Source organism: Ruditapes philippinarum, unplaced genomic scaffold (genome assembly GCF_026571515.1).
Source record: "Ruditapes philippinarum isolate M1 unplaced genomic scaffold, ASM2657151v2 ctg1914_1_1_1_1, whole genome shotgun sequence".
Taxonomy (NCBI): Eukaryota; Metazoa; Mollusca; class Bivalvia; order Venerida; family Veneridae; genus Ruditapes; species Ruditapes philippinarum.
The window spans coordinates 291,634-308,468 of NW_026853824.1; the positions used below are offsets into that span (position 1 = coordinate 291,634).

A 16,835-nucleotide genomic window follows, 5' to 3' on the forward strand; every position below is an offset into this window, starting at 1 on the left:
ATTTTCGATAAGGTTAATTCATAAACTTGTAAAAATTTAAGAAGTTCATAAGTAAATAGGGAATTGTGATATTAACAATAAGTTATTGCGGATGAAAAGTGTTTATTCTGAAAGTACACTACAACTTATTTCATAATCAAGATAACCTTTGTAATACAGCCTCCAATTTTTGAGGACTTGAGATTAAGAAGAATTACATGGATTTTTGGAAATTATTAATAATTAAAAACATTAAAACAACACATCAGATAGTTGCGAACAAATAGGGAAACTTTTATGCAACAGATAAAATATGCATGAAAATAGCATAACAGTCTCCTTCCCTGCATTATACCAACAGATTTAAATATCAGTATTGAAGATATTGAATTCATCCAATGAAATTTTCTGTTACAGAGTTTGGAAGGCTCTGATTGGAGGGCTGAGTTGTTGCGTGCTATTGGTTATGTGTTCACTAAGGAACGTGAGACACTATTGGCTGAGTTGAGGTCACATGTCCTATCCCATCCTTCCACCAATCTTGATGAAACTCAAAGACTGGAACAGAAAATTAGAACAATGGTAACTTCATTTGATTGTTGCTTTCCTTAAACATGATTCTCTTCAGAAATGATTATGTATTAAGTGTATAATAAGTCCAACTTCTGACAGTTGTGTATTTTCAGCCTATATCATGGCATTATTTAAATGGAAATAGCAGCTAGTCTTTATGCACCCTTACCTCTTGTTTTCATACTTGTATAATTAGAGTAAATTTTTTGTTTAAATCACATTCTTGTTATTACAGGAGTCCCATCATCATGCAGCTTTAGATCAGATCTTCAATGCTGACCGCCAGTCAATGTTGGCCGAGATTCGAGACTTACGTGCTCACGCGACCATAGCTCGCATGCATCACCAGGAAGAGAGAGATAGGCTGGCTGACAAGGTGACAGGCACAGAAGATCTTTCCGTGAAGAAAGAAAGGCAGTTGAAACGTGAAGGTAAACATAACATATTAAATAGTTGTCAATTAACTAGGTCAAGGTCAAAGGTCATTGACCACTTATTGATGACCTGTATAAAAATCGTTTCTGCAATAACTTTCCCACAATAACTTACATGTGTGATGTTAGGTAGTTATACCTGAAATATTGATAAGTTATTATAGTCATACTTGATGTCATCATTGGGAATGCTCATCAAGACAAGTAACATTTTAGGTGACGAAAAAAAGTTCTAAAGGTAATAATTTAAGATCTAAAATAGTACCAATAAAATAGTTCTGACAGTAATAATTTGTACCAAAGAGTAATAATTTGTTAAAATAATTAAAAGTAGTACCAAAAAATTGTTTCTAAATATAATGTTGTGTGCTTATACTGAAAATAGTACCAAGAAAATAGTTCTAAGAGTAATGATATATTTTAAGACTCTGAAGATACTGACTCGGAGTATGCAGGTAAGATAAATGCAGCGTGACTTCTTCCCTTCTGTACCTTCATATTCTGTGTTCATTGTGTCATAACATTTATATCTTAACTTTTTTATCTACTTTTGTTACAATACGTACATGTATCTTTTATACTGTTAATAAAATACAATTAACTAATATGTTTAATGTGCGTTAAAATTCAAGGTACTGAAACTCTTCTTTGATTCTGATGAAAGAAAAAACATATGTGCGGTTCAACTTTTTTCTTCTTCAAATTTCAACTTCAAATTTTCAAATTGATAATAAATTTATTATTTGAATGGGTTTAGGGATAGAGTTTAAGGACTTCTTTAAGTACAATAAGGCTGTTTCTACTTGAGGCTATCCTGGCATTGGCTTTAAACGGAACTTTGCTTGTTCCGAACTTTTGGGAAGCAAGTTGGACTGCATATGTTTAACATTTTTTTATGTCCATTTAATACATGTTTAGATCTTTATACTGTGTATTTGTATAATAGTTACTTATATGTATATATATTTTTTGTTATTGACTTCACACAATATCATAAAATATTATCATTAACTTCATGTTTCCTATCTACTTTTTATGCCCCCACAATGTGGGAGCATATAGCGTTGCACTTGTCCGTCCGGCCGTCAATCCGTACGTCCGTACGTCTCGAAATCTTGTGAAAGCAACTCCTCTAAAACTGGATGGCAGATTTTGCTTAAACTTACAGAGATGAACAACCTTAATGTGTAGATGGTAGTAAAGGAAGGAATTTTTGCTGTGACCAAATTTAACAGAATTATGGCCCTTTGTTGATTTTTTCCCTAGATACTATGTAGACATTTTTGTGAACGCAACTCCTCTTAAAAAACCGGGATGGCAAGATTTTTGCTTAAACTTACAGCGGATGAACAACCTTAATGTGTAGATGGTAGTAAAGGAAGGAATTTTTGCTGCGACCAATTTTAACAGAATTATGGCCCTTTGTTGATTTTTTTCACTATATATACTATGTAGAAATTTTGTGAACGCAACTCCTCTTAAACCGGATGGCAGGTTTTGCTTTAACTTACAGGGATGAACAACCTTAAGGTGTAGATGGTAGTAAAGGAAGGAATTTTTCGCTGCGACCAAATTTTACAGAATTATAGGCCTTTGTTGATTTTTTCACTATATACTATGTAGAAATTTTGTGAACGCAAACTCCTTTTTAACCGGATGGCAGATTTTGCTTAAACTTCCAGGGATTTAACAACCTTAATGTGTAGATTGTAGTAAAGGAAGGAATTTTTGCTGCGACCAAATTTAACAGAATTATGGCCCTTTGTTGGATTTTTAGTTTTTCAATTGTGGCCCACATGTAGTCCAAAAATATGTTGGGACCTAGAGTCATAAGATTGACAGAACAGTGGGCGTGTGGGGCGCAATCCGTGTTCCTTATGGACACATTTTCTAGTTCATCTTTCTGTTTGAATGAGCAGTTGATGGATTTAAGTTGCACACGCTTGTTTTTGCAAACATTAAACACACTTTGAGGCAGACATAAACAAAGAGACTGTTCAATGTAAAAAAAAAAAAATAGCAAAACTGTTTTAAAATTTTGAAATAATATAATTAGAAATAGTAAGTTTTGAAGAATAACACACAAAATTATAGCCTTCAAACATATTAATAAAATTATTGCATAAGAAGTTGAAATGATATTTAATCAATGACAATACATTCTAGATTTACCAGTACAACCAGAACCTGTTGATTTTATATCAGCCGGAGGTGAGATAACATGCACCATGTGTATTATAGTCCATTCAGGGGAGTTAACCCTACATTAGTATATCTTCTTACAAGAGTTATTTCTCTTGCAAAGATAAAAGTTTGTTAATAGTGTATCAAGGGAGTTAACCCTTTCTAACAAACTTTTAAATGTGAAACAGAGTTACCTCACTTGTACAGAAATAGTTGTGTGGTGTGTACCATGCTAACACAGCACAATTTTGGAAAAATTCTTGTCAGATGATAAAGGGAAGTAATGAAGAAATACATTTTGTTATAACAGGTTTAGCTGATCCATTGTCAGTGTTAAAAAAGGGTATGATATAGTAAGATTATAGACAAATCTAGCTGGTTTTATATTTTACAATTTTATAACATAATTTTAATGTCTAGAGCTTAGAATAATGATGGTGAGAATAGTGCTGAGTACATGTTTTATATTGTTGGTATTTTATATGTTTTAGAATTCCCAGTCAAACTAAAATTATAATTTTTTTAATGTTTTAGAAGTTTTACATCCTGGTCAATCTAATATAGTAATTTTATGCCAAAGTTTTATTACCTGTTTTAAAGATTCAATTTTTATAAAAATGTACTAGAAATCGAGAACCTGCCATTGGTTTTAATTGATGAGGTTGATGGTTTGTGGCATGCAATTTTTAATGAGGTGGGGCAAGAAATCAATATGTTTAAAACACCACAAGTTGTGATATTGTTGTGTTTTTGACTTCATGTTCTGCCTTGCAAAGCATGACAGATTTATGGCTAAAACACTCCCATTATATAAACAATGTATGTACATGGCACAACTTTAATTAATGTTCATGTAACTTAATGGACAATTAATATTTGTTTTGAAACAAGTCTTGCTAAATGAATTTTGTTTTAATTTACAAGTCTACCAGTATGAAATGGCATTTAGTTCTGCACTATTGATTGATGAATTTTATATCAAATGGTGATTTGTTAAGACTCAATAAGATAGTTTTTGATGTATTTGGGTTGTAAAATGTTTTAAGTAGTTTTATATTAACTCATTTTCATGTAGTAAGGTAATTAGAAGTGTTATTGTGTGGTTATAGTGGGTTAAGGGTTAAATGTTCTTATTGTAGTTGTGAATTGGTAATAAATTAGTATTCACTGCCAGGACTTGGGGGATGTGAGTAAGAAATGTTTTGATTTTATTTAAATGTTAGATCACATTGTGCTAGAATAAGGGAATGTGAGAGTGGATAGGGACTGAGAGAGAATTATTCACTAGTTGTATGAAATGATATTTAACTAAGAAAATAAATAATTTGAATTGAATAGTGCAATATAAAAAAGCCTTCCCTAAAAAGTGAAATATTTGAATGAATATGAAAATTTTATAGTTTTTAAAATTAATTTTTGACTCCCTTTCACACAATTTTTGAGTGTTTATAAATTTTGCACATAATACTCCCGAACAATCACTTTGGAGTTAACTTAAGTCCTTTTGTTTTAAATAATTAACATACAGACAGACAGACAGACAGACAAACTCTTTCACAGAGCTCTTGAACAAAAGTTGCAGGCAGATAATTCTGTTGATTTAAGCTGTTCAGGGTTGTTGTACACCAGCCTTCATTGCCAGGTGTATTATTATGTTTAAATATTTTTGTTTGTGAATAATGGTGTATTTTCTCATTTTCCTTTTTGATTTTCATATACGTCAACATGTTTAAATAACATTTTCTTTATATAATTACATAAGTTGATTTCTCTCAGGTTTATATAAACATCTTTAAATGAATTATATTCTGTTTTATAATATATAAACAAGTTGAAATTGACATTTTTATTAGTTCAACAAATACCGTCCATTATTCAAAAAGAAAGTTTACAGTTAATTATAGTCTATTGTTGGGAGCAATTATTTTGTTGACCTTCCTTCACAGATTATCCCATTATAAATAAAGTTTTCCCAATAATAACAATCTTTGACTGTATTTACAGTCCGATATAACTTAAGAATATATCCATTGATCTAGGGTGATTGTTTGTACGAGACCTTAAAAGATTTGATAATGTGTTTATATACACAACTGATGTACAAATATCAATCATCGGTCAGTCATACAAGGCTTGTAGAGATTATTGACAGTTTACAAAGTAAATGTTCGATGATTATCGCGGGCCTTTTTCATGCTTACTGGACTTTTTAAACAATTCATCAACCATCATATATAGTCGTTATATTTAATCTATTTAATCTGCACGCCTTTTGACGCAGATCTCACAACATTGTTAGAATCAATAATTGTACAATTTTATGGTCGTCAGATAATCGTATTTCAAGCAAAAAATAGATTTTTTTGTCTTTTGCAGATTTTACAAAAAAAATATATAAATAATGATGAATAGATAAAAGATTTTGGTTTGATATATTTTGATGATGTAATTTTTTAGTTATTTTGAATATCTTTGTGTAAGAAAAAGGAGTAAGGCATTTGTGAAATCTTGAAATACAGTTTTGGAAAGGGTTGGAAAATGATTCAGTATTTGTGAAACAGAATGACGTATTATTTAAAAAAAATAAAATAACATAAATATGACTAAGAAACAACTATGAAACAACTTAAAACACTGACAGTTTGAAGCAAAGGACAATTTTGGCAAGGAAAGACATAAATAAACATCTAAAATGAAAAGTGAGGAAATGGATCTCAAATTGAATGGTGTAGAAATGGATCCTTTTACTCAAGTTGTGCGAGATTTGACAGGTGGACATTTAATTCTTGACGATGACCTTCAACACCGTGTCTTTCTATATTACTGTAAAAATCTTGTCTTTCTTTTCTTTTTTTGACCATATCAGTGATATTGTAAATGTTGGCAGCAAGAGTTATAATTCATTTCATTGTGTTTTTCAAAATCGCTGCACAAGTTTTAGAATATTTGTTCAATAAATTATTAGCAAATAGGCAACTGAGAAGAACAGCCAACCTTCTATAAGCTTTTGGTACAATTTTTCATCATATTTCATCTCTTGCTGCCATCTTTAAAACATTTTTTTTTTTAATTTATCAAAATATGATTTCAAATTCTAAACTTTTTTCTTATCTTTGATCTTTTCTGTATATCTTGTACATGTGTATATAGGCTTATATGTTGTTATATATTTTTTGTTTCATCTTCTATACATGAATATATTACATGTTATGGCTGTTTGACAAGTACGGCCATGTTGGAGCCTCCTGTCATTTGGCAGATAGTTTCATACATTTTGCCAAACCTATTGTGTATAAATTCATCCATGTACAAGTAGGGTAGTCTCATCATCTTGTAACTTAAACATATTTATACAGGACTGTATAGTAATATGACCTGAATGACAGATTGTGAAAAATCTACAGGATCTTTTCCTCGTATGTCTACTGTTATATTCGTCTTTTTGCAGTTCAACTTCTGGAATTTAAGATCCAGCAAGAAAAGGTCTTACAAGACGACTTGCGCACCAGTCTGGATTCTGAGCGCAACCGAAGTGGCGAGCTGTCTGGCTTACTGAATCAGGAAAAAACGAGTAACCTTGACCTTCAGACTTCAGTCTCGGCACTGCAGACACAGGTCTCGAAACTACGAGAAAATCTGGAGAGGGAGCAGAGTAGATATGTCTCTGTAACGTAAGTTGACTACCTTGGTTTATTTGTAGTAATTAAGAGTGACTTCCCTTACTTATATTTTATACATGTATATAGAATTTTCTTTAGTTTTAATGGTGGAGAAAAAGTAAAAGTGTAGATAGTTAGAGGAAAGGTTGTTGGTTGTAGAATGTAGTAAATATTTAACATAAAATGATTTCAAACTTTGGTTTATTCCTTTTTAGCTCGACTATTCGATAAGAATAAGTAGAGCTATTGCAGTCACCCGAGCGTCCGCGTCCGCGTCGGCGTAACCACTTATGTTAAAGTTTTTGTAATAGTTCAAATATTTTCAAAGTCCATTGACATATGGCTTTGAAACTTTGCACACTTGTTCACCATCATGACCCCAACCTGTAGACAGGAGGAGGTAACTCTATCAAGCATTTTGACAGAATTATGCCCCTTTTTCGACTTAGAATTTACGTTAAAGTTTTTGTAATAGTTCAAATATTTTCAAAGTCCATTGACATATGGCTTTGAAACTTTGCACACTTGTTCACCATCATGACCCCAACCTGTAGACAGGAGGAGGTAACTCTATCAAGCATTTTGACAGAATTAAGCCCCTTTTTCGACTTAGAATTTACGTTAAAGTTTTTGTAATAGTTCAAATATTTTCAAAGTCCATTGACATATGGCTTTGAAACTTTGCACACTTGTTCACCATCATGACCCCAACCTGTAGACAGGAGGAGGTAACTCTATCAAGCATTTTGACAGAATTATGCCCCTTTTTCGACTTAGAATTTACGTTAAAGTTTTTGTAATAGTTCAAATATTTTCAAAGTCCATTGACATATGGCTTTGAAACTTTGCACACTTGTTCAACATCATGACCCCAATCTGTAAACAGTAGGAGGTAACTCTATCAAGCATTTTGACAGAATTAAGCCCCTTTTTCGACTTAGAATTTACGTTAAAGTTTTTGTAATAGTTCAAATATTTTCAAAGTCCATTGACATATGGCTTTGAAACTTTGCACACTTGTTCACCATCATGACCCCAACCTGTAAACAGGAGGAGGTAACTGTATCAAGCATTTTTTTACTATCAAGCACTAAGAATAGTCGAGCGTTGTTGTCCTACCGACAGCTCTTGTTATTTGTTCCTTTCATTTTCAAAAAGCAAGTATATTATTAGCCTAAATAAAGAAATTTTGCTCCTTTTCTAACTTTTCAAGTTTTCTTCAAGTATTTAGAGGAACACTTAAGTATGATTATCATCATTATTTTGTTTTGTTTTATTATAAAGAAACAGTGTTGCATTGATTAGTCTCCACTCTGAATAAATCATATATTAAGAGTAATGTGAATTTTGACTTTGAAATCATTTGTAATGACATTAGTTAAGGGACTGTTATTTTATTTATTTATCTTGTACGGTTAGGAGTTTGATTTTATATTGTCTTATCAAGAGAAACGTTATACCAGTACTAGAGGTTGATGCTGATGAATTAATAATGCTATACTGCAATTAAATCTCCATAAGGTTCTTCTTTTAGATATAATTTGTCTATTAATTGCCTTTGAACTCTAGTTTGAGTACATTGCTCTCACAGTTTTAAACACCAATGTTGGAAAGGAGTGAATGATCTGGAAAAGTACCCCAAAGGATGGGAAAAGAACACAATTTCTTAATTGATATAACTATTTTTGGAAATTAAGTGTAAAGTATAAACAAAACAAGGAAATGTCTGTTTTCAAGGATTTAAAGAAAATGAAAAGACTCTTCAGGTTTATATTGGCATTTTTATTTTCTTTTGTAACCTCAGATAATATACACTTTCCTTTCTTGTGCTTGAAATGAACATAAATAAAATGGTGAAAAAATTAGATATATCAAGACTGTTTAATATATCAAGTCTGCTTAAAATTGATTTTTGGTTATAAATAAAGATTAACTTTAAAGATATATAAGTAAAGTGAATACATGTCAATGTTATGTAAGTGTAAACTGATAAGATAAAATCAATTTCTTGATAAAAGTGTGTCTTTGTTATTCAAAGAAAGATCTTAACAGACATTTAGGCATGGAATAATCATACTTTTTAAGTTGGAGATAATGGTAAATTTTTAATGATTTTCAGAAATTTTATATCAAAAACTGCTAAAATTTGTATAGATCAACTTAAAATATAACTTCAGATATTGTCATTGGTTGATTGGGTTACCTAGATGCTTTTATATCAAATCTAATTTAGACATAATCAGTTTAAACATATCTTAATATAATGTGAAATTCATAGAAATGACAAAAGTAGTTATATTCATCAGAAGCTACAGAACTTGATGATGAAATAGAGTCGTGTATAGTGGTAGCTGGTAATTTATTGTGCTTGTTTGCTTTGCTTTCATTAGATTGATGTGGAACTCCTTAGTGTAAGTGATTGATTTAATTGATTGATTGACATGAGTGATATCAAATTGTTTATTGTGTTTTACATATGAGCCCCGTCATGACAAAACCAACATTTTGGGTTTGCAACCAGCATGCATCCGCGCAGTCTGATCAGGATCCCTGCTGTTCATTATCAGTCTCTCTACTTGTTATAGAGTTTGTAAGCGAACAGCATGGATCTTAATCAGACTGCGCAGATACGCAGGCTGGTCTGGATCCATGCTGGTCGCAAACGCACTATGTTGGTTTTGTAATGACGCGGCACATATATGTATATATATACATGCAGCTTGTCTATGTTGTATATTGTATGCAATAAAACAAATGCTCATTAAGGACTTGCCATTTTGGATAACATTAGCAGTTATTGAGGTATTTATGTTTTGATACATATGTTGACTGTGTTCCTGCAATTTATAATGGGCTTGTCTTGCTTTAAATATGGCACTATCCATTGATGTAGTCCGGGATATATCAGACGACAAGTCCGGTCACTGCATTCTAATGATGCACCAGATTTAAAGCCTTTTGCACAAAATAGAAAAAATGGAATCCCAAAATAACGTCCAAAACAACAACCCCCATATATTTTTCATATTTCAATAGAGTAATTTTAAACAATTTTTAGATTAATTTTGTGATCAATTGCTAGCATTGTTTAGGCTCATGTCTGTTTAAGACTGGTTCATTGGCATAGTTTCAAAGTTAAGCAATAAAATCAGGGGGAAGAACTGGGTCCGTAAGAGTTATGTTTGTTTTTCCCACAGGCTTTTAAGGTATCAAGACAAGATCAATACAAAAATGTTTTAATTTAGAACAGTAATTTATCAACAATATTAAAGTGGGGAAAAAATGATATCAAAATTGTCTCACAGCTCATTTGATTAAGTATGTTGTCCAAGGGGAATTATTAGCTCTTGAAGTTAAAATGATACATGATATTTATTTAGGAAAATTGCTGCTTAATTAAATGTTAGTTATATACAATGGCATGAAATACTGCTATGATTGACTGCCTCATTGTTATCCAAGAGGGGAAGTACTGTAGGGTTGCTTTGTTTGATTGGTGAAGGGACTATTGACTATGAAGTGATGTATTTATTATTGTTTCTCAATCTTGTACCAGGATTTCACTATTGTCATGGTTACCAGCAATTTCAATTATCTACATGTTTTGTTGAAAAACAACACAATGTTAATAATGTAAAGCCTTTCTTAGATGTTTGTTTTTGTATGAATTCATCTGGAGGAAATATATTATTCTTTTTCTAATCAAGTTTGACTTAAAGATGCAAAATGGCCATGTACTAAACAACAACCTGTTTCTAAATATGCACTTGTATGCAAAATGATTGAAAAATAGAAGTATTTCATATTGCTCATATTTAAATGGTGTTCCAAGATCATTTATTTTATGAACTGTTATCCTTACATTTCTTAATTCAAGTCTGATTATTAAATGTACATTTGTGTATTTTTATCTTAAATAAATTTCAATTTCAATTAAATATAATTATTTTATGTACATGATAATGGATAAGAATTTTCAAATGTCCTGGAACACTGGTAGTATTGTTGATACAAGCCGCATCATGACAAAACCAACATTATGCGTTTTGCGACCAGCATGTTGAATCCAGCCCAGCTGTCGACCATGCCGCTGCCAGTCTGATAGTATCCATAGCTTGTGTTCGTGTATCAGTTTTCTTCTAAAAAATTGCTATAGTAAGCGAAAAGCATGGTTCCTGATTAGACTGCGCGGATGTGCAGGCTGGTTGGATCCATGCTGGTCGCAAACGCACTTTGTTAGTTTTGTTGTGATGCGGCTCATATTATTTTGTCATATTGCATGATTCATCATATCATCACATCACACCATTATCTTATAAAACAGAATTTTGTCGGCACCCTTCACATGTGTAAGTTTATTCTTCTAACTGATTATAGTACTTCATATATGTGTCCATTTATCGGTGATTTGAAATCATAGCAGTTAAACTACATGATCTAAAAGAAGTGGAACTACATTAACTGTATTTGAATGGGTTTAAAGTTTCCCTTGTAATAATTGTAAGTTTGACATAAAAAAAAACCACCATGTTAAAGATGTCTTTGTAAGTGAGTGGTTAAAATGATTATGAATAAAAGAAATGTTACAATGCATTGCCTCTGTTGCCTGATGGTTTGGTTTATTCTGGGGATGTTGAAATGTTTAGAATGCTGTCAAGCAGGCTTATAGAAGGTTATGGTTCTATTCTGGTGCCCTCTCAGTTGTACATGTACATAAGGGCATTGCAGTCCCTCTCAGTTGTACATGTACATAAAGGCATTGGAGCCCCTCTCAGTTGTACATGTACATAAGGGCATTGGAGCCCCTCTCAGTTGTACATGTACATAAGGGCATTGGAGCCCCTCTCAGTTGTACATGTACATAAGGGCATTGGAGCCCCTCTCAGTTGTACATGTACATAAGGGCATTGGAGCCCCTCTCAGATGTACATGTACATAAGGGCATTGGAGCCCCTCTCAGATGTACATGTACATAAGGGCATTGGAGCCCCTCTCAGTTGTACATGTACATAAGGGCATTGGAGCCCCTCTCAGATGTACATGTACATAAGGGCATTGGAGCCCCTCTCAGTTGTACATGTACATAAGGGCATTGGAGCCCCTCTCAGTTGTACATGTACATAAGGGCATTGGAGCCCCTCTCAGATGTACATGTACATAAGGGCATTGGAGCCCCTCTCAGATGTACATGTACATAAGAGCATTGGAGCCCCTCTCAGTTGTACATGTACATAAGGGCATTGCAGTCCCTCTCAGTTGTACATGTACATAAGGGCATTGCAGTCCCTCTCAGTTGTACATGTACATAATGGCTTTGGAGCTTTCCTTCCTCTCATACTCAAAGCTGTAAAATTGTCATGTAAAACTGTAAATGTCTTTGTGTTACTTGAACCCAGCTCCAACCAACAAAATAATACTAAGCAGTGTTTGTATATCACATATTTTGAATTTTATATTAAAAGGCATTTAAATGATGATAATAACTTGTTGTATACACAAACTTATATGGCATAACTGGCTAAGAACAATAGGTAGTATAATTGGTAAAATAATATTGCTAAACTTAAAATTAAAGATGGAAAATATTATATAGTAGATCTGGAGTAGCCTTCACCAGTGTCTTATTATACATTGGTTCTGGCATATAGGCTTAATCTCCTGACTTTTATAATTGAATTACAGAATATCAAGAGTTTTATAATAATGAAATTCTGCTTGTAAAAGGTAATATAAGTACTAGGGCTTATATAAGTACAAGAAAGGTGTTGAACCTACATGTAAGATTAAGATAAGGTATGCAGAATTAGAGATTAGCAAGGTTATTACTGGATTTTAGAAATAATATGATCAACTGACCTCAACTAGCTCTTAGTAAAAATCATTTATAAGTTTCACTAAAATTTATTTAGATAGTTGGGTGGTAAATTTCCTCGCTGTTGTCCTGTAAAACTTTTTTTGTAATTTACACACTGGTCTAATATTCTCCCAATTGGAAGCTAGTGGGAATTTTAGGATAAAACAACATTTGGACATTTAGCAAATTCTGCTTTCATTTATTCTTTGTTTGTAAGAAACATCACTGATTAAAAACCATGTCATTATAAGCAGACCATAATATAATATCAGAAAATGTGTTCAATCAAAAGATGTGTTGTTATTATTTAGATTTTCAGCTCTTAAAGTTCTCATTTAATATACTGGTATGTTGTATAAACTATTTTCAACTCCATTATTCATATGTGTCCAATATTAATTAAAGTTGATAAAGTGCGAGAAATTCCAAACCTAATCCAAATATTTAATCATCATGAAGATAATACTATCTAAATTAGGCATGTGAGGCTATTGTTGAATTAGAACAATGCAATAATTCTTTGACTTGACAAGCCTAATATTGATACCGAAATATTGAATTGTTTTACACTTTGACCGTTTTTTAACAACTTAATTCCAAAAGGTATTTTTGGCAAGCTGACATGGCTATGGTTAAAATTGTTAATATCCCTGTAGAATTCTTGTTGAAAAAGATTGTAATAACTTGTTAACAATAACCAGGCATTAAAAGATTAGCTTGTAATTGGCAACTTGGTTGGCACAGATTTTTACAAATCCACACAAACTTTTTGTTTTAAAGAATTTTATGATGAATAAACAGTATATTTTGTAAAAAAATGTCTTTTGTGTGGAATTTTATTTATCTGTTTACTATAATGCAACACGGAACTATGAGTTTGCACAATTTGGAAACAAAATAAAGAACATATATTTTTCAATGAAAAGGGAATTTAATGTTAAAGTTATTCAAGAGATTGATGGACTTAAATTATAGTTAACAAATTAGTGGACAATAACTTAGATTCATTCTGTATAATCAATTATTTTCGGATGGTAAAATACAATAATCGCCAATAGGTTGTTAAAAGGTCATTAAATAATCTTCATAATAAATCATGCATGCCATCATTAAATGAGAGAATCACCAACATCAAGATAATAATTGGAATGAAAGAAAGAGGAAGACTGAGAAAATGTGCTTTATTTTGAGATGATAATTGCAGATGTTGTTTTTTTTCCACCACCATGATATATTTCTTTACTATAAGAGATAGTAAGTCATATTGAACAATAGGATTAACATCGAAAATATTTTCCATTAGTTAAATGAATAGGTAAACTTTTGTGTTAATCCAAGAAGAAAAACTGATTCAACTGTTTTGTTTTATTTGTGTGAAATAAATAAATAATGCTATGCTACTTGTAGATGGCATGTATTTTACTTAATTAAGGGATCATCAAAAATACTGTGACTTTGTAAATAGAGACGGTATAAAAAAATAACAAGGGTTGATCATTGTTTAAAGTTGGACACAGAATAAGTTATTGAGTTTTTATAACAGTATTTACAAACCAAAAAAAAATTTTCTTTGAATTGAATTATGCAACAGCCTTATCACAATGGATGTATCTATGCTGGAAAAATGTAACACGTGTGAATATATAAACTGTATATGTAAGAACTGTGGTAGCACGGAAGGAAGTGAAAATGGACAAGTGAATGGGGAGATAAATGGGGAAAACTCGTCTGATGGCGAGCCTCGGGATGCCTCGGAAATATATTTCTCTTGTACTGCTAATATATACGAGGGCAAATGTAGATTGCTACAGTTTCAGAATGCTGTTGAAAGGTATAGGTTTTATGTGTGCAAAATTCATTATTGTGAATAAACTTTAATAATCACATGCTACTCTGTTCATCCTCTTAAAGTGAGGGTGAAATGATGTAAAGTTTTTGTAGGGTGATTACCCTGAAAAATACCGGTAGGTAAAAAAAGCTGTTAATTACATGTAAAATATGCCATGGGTAGTAGGAAAGAACAGGCCTAGTATAGATGATGCCATCTACCATGTTGTTTGACCTTATTTCAATATATATTCATTCTGACCTTTGCGTTATAAATACGAGGGATGTAAGGGATAATTTTCATTTGTGATATTTAACAGTATACTTAGGAATAGATTAGTTTATAAGGATGACCACAGTGCATCTCCTTTTTGAATTTGTTTGTCCATTTTTAGCAATTGTTAATCATATGGAAGCCTTGTGATAGTTTTAAAGTATATATACATGTAGTTTGATTTACAGTTTCTTAGATTTTTTGGTCAGAAAAATCCATTATATTTTGGTATATTGGTATTTTACTTGGTGTGTATTGCATACTGAAACAGAAAGCTGTATTTTAAAATAATGATTCATTATACCATTACAGAAATGCGTTGGAAGAAGAGAAGTCAAAGTCCCTTAACTTATCTGATCTTCTTGAGTCTGAGAGGGAGACATTATGGAGGGTTCAAGCTGAGTTGGAAGCCCTAAAACAACAGCAAGTGTATGCCGATCCTAGAGCCATTGAGGTAACATTAATACATTTTGTATCTTAATGCTTAATTCACCCTTATTACTCTCAAGGTGCTACTGTGATATCAGGGTGTTTCTTTTCTTTAGCATCTTTTGAGGTCCTTTGTGACAGATCCCTATTAGGGCCCAGTCACAGAAGGAAATATTAGGATGCTTTCTGCTGAGATCTCGTATCTAAAATTTAAAAGAAAAAAATTCTTTTGTGTTTTAAGTTTGCTCCTTGTTTTGAAAATTTTATGACAACAAAACCATCAGGAGTCTTTGAAAATTAGACATTTTTTGTTTCATTTTGTATCTTATAAACATGTAGAAACATTTATTAGATCTAGAGACAGTAAAAATCTCCTAAGCTTTCTTTCAATTGACAAGTTGTTTGAATGTGATGGACATGTGGCTGGATGCATAATCTTAAAGAAAACATTATCTTACTAATTATATCTTGTTTATTAGGAGAAAAACTGTCTAAATTAGGCAGAACAAATCTCTGTTATTTTGCAGGTGAAAAAAAAATTATCTGAATTATTTTTATGATATTGATTTTTGATTTTACAGCAACTTCAGGCAGATTTAAACAACGAGAGAGAACGTCGTTGTCAGGCAGACAGTCAGCATGAAATAGACATGGTAACTATGGAGAACTTACGACAAGAGGTAGAAATGGATAAACGTCGACTACAAGGAATAGAATCAGAACTCGGAGCAAAAGTATCACAACTTCAACGCAATTGTGATATGGAGAGACAAAAAATTACAGAGATAAATAGGTAGGTTTGTTCTAAGTTACCTTTTTTGAGAAAGATGATGCTCAACTTGACAAGTATTTTATGTTTAATTACCATACAATTGTATTAAATTGAATTGTTAGTAATGAGATAAGATTTTGCCTGTTGGGGAGTTGTTATAGTAAAATTCTGTGCTATTACAGAATAGAAAAATAAGTGTGTGATTATATATGTATTTTAGGTATTTTAACAAATACCTCCAGTTAAACTGTGTAAATAGTAAATGCATATATCTATATATATATTGTTGTATCAAGGATGATACTTTGATTTACCCTGGTGTGCTGTCCTGGTCAGAATATCAGGACCAGGTTTTCATTCAAACTTACCATTCTCTGGTCTGTTTGCTGCACAAATGAATAGTTAAAAATCCATGATATTAGAAATTAACAGTTTGCATTTCCAATGACAGAAAAACACTAGGTAAAATGTTTAAAAATTTGGACGATGTTTTTATATTGTTTTTTACCTGTCATAAACAGAGCTCTGGACAGAGAACGGTCCCTGTCGGCACATTTACAGCAAAGTCTGGAGGCTGAAAAGTCTACGTCTGAGAGAAATACTCACCAAGACCAGTCTATGCTAGAAGACCTTCACATTCAGCTTGAAACTGAGCGAGCCAATCTAGACGACCTTAACCGTGCCCTGCAACGAGAACAGAGAGCAAGAGAAGAAGCTGAGTCTGAGAAAAGCTTGATAAAAGATCATCTGAATCAGGAAAGAGCTTTGAATGAAGATATGAAACATGATCTGGATAAGTTACAGGTATAAGATATGAAACATGATCTGGATAAGTTACAGGTATCAGATA

At 32.1% G+C, this 16,835-nt stretch overlaps 1 protein-coding gene across 1 annotated transcript in view; it reads left to right on the forward strand.

Annotated features, from left to right (window-relative positions):
* LOC132738074 (nuclear anchorage protein 1-like) overlaps positions 1 to 16,835 on the forward strand; it is a 163,264-nt gene that overhangs the window by 132,974 nt on the left and 13,455 nt on the right. Inside the window, exons 55-63 of the mRNA XM_060725500.1 lie at positions 397 to 561; positions 788 to 983; positions 1,412 to 1,441; positions 3,153 to 3,197; positions 6,619 to 6,841; positions 9,220 to 9,240; positions 15,097 to 15,238; positions 15,795 to 16,006; positions 16,507 to 16,789. Coding sequence (XP_060581483.1) covers positions 397 to 561; positions 788 to 983; positions 1,412 to 1,441; positions 3,153 to 3,197; positions 6,619 to 6,841; positions 9,220 to 9,240; positions 15,097 to 15,238; positions 15,795 to 16,006; positions 16,507 to 16,789 — 1,317 coding nt within the window. The remainder of the gene's footprint in view (positions 1 to 396; positions 562 to 787; positions 984 to 1,411; positions 1,442 to 3,152; positions 3,198 to 6,618; positions 6,842 to 9,219; positions 9,241 to 15,096; positions 15,239 to 15,794; positions 16,007 to 16,506; positions 16,790 to 16,835) is intronic.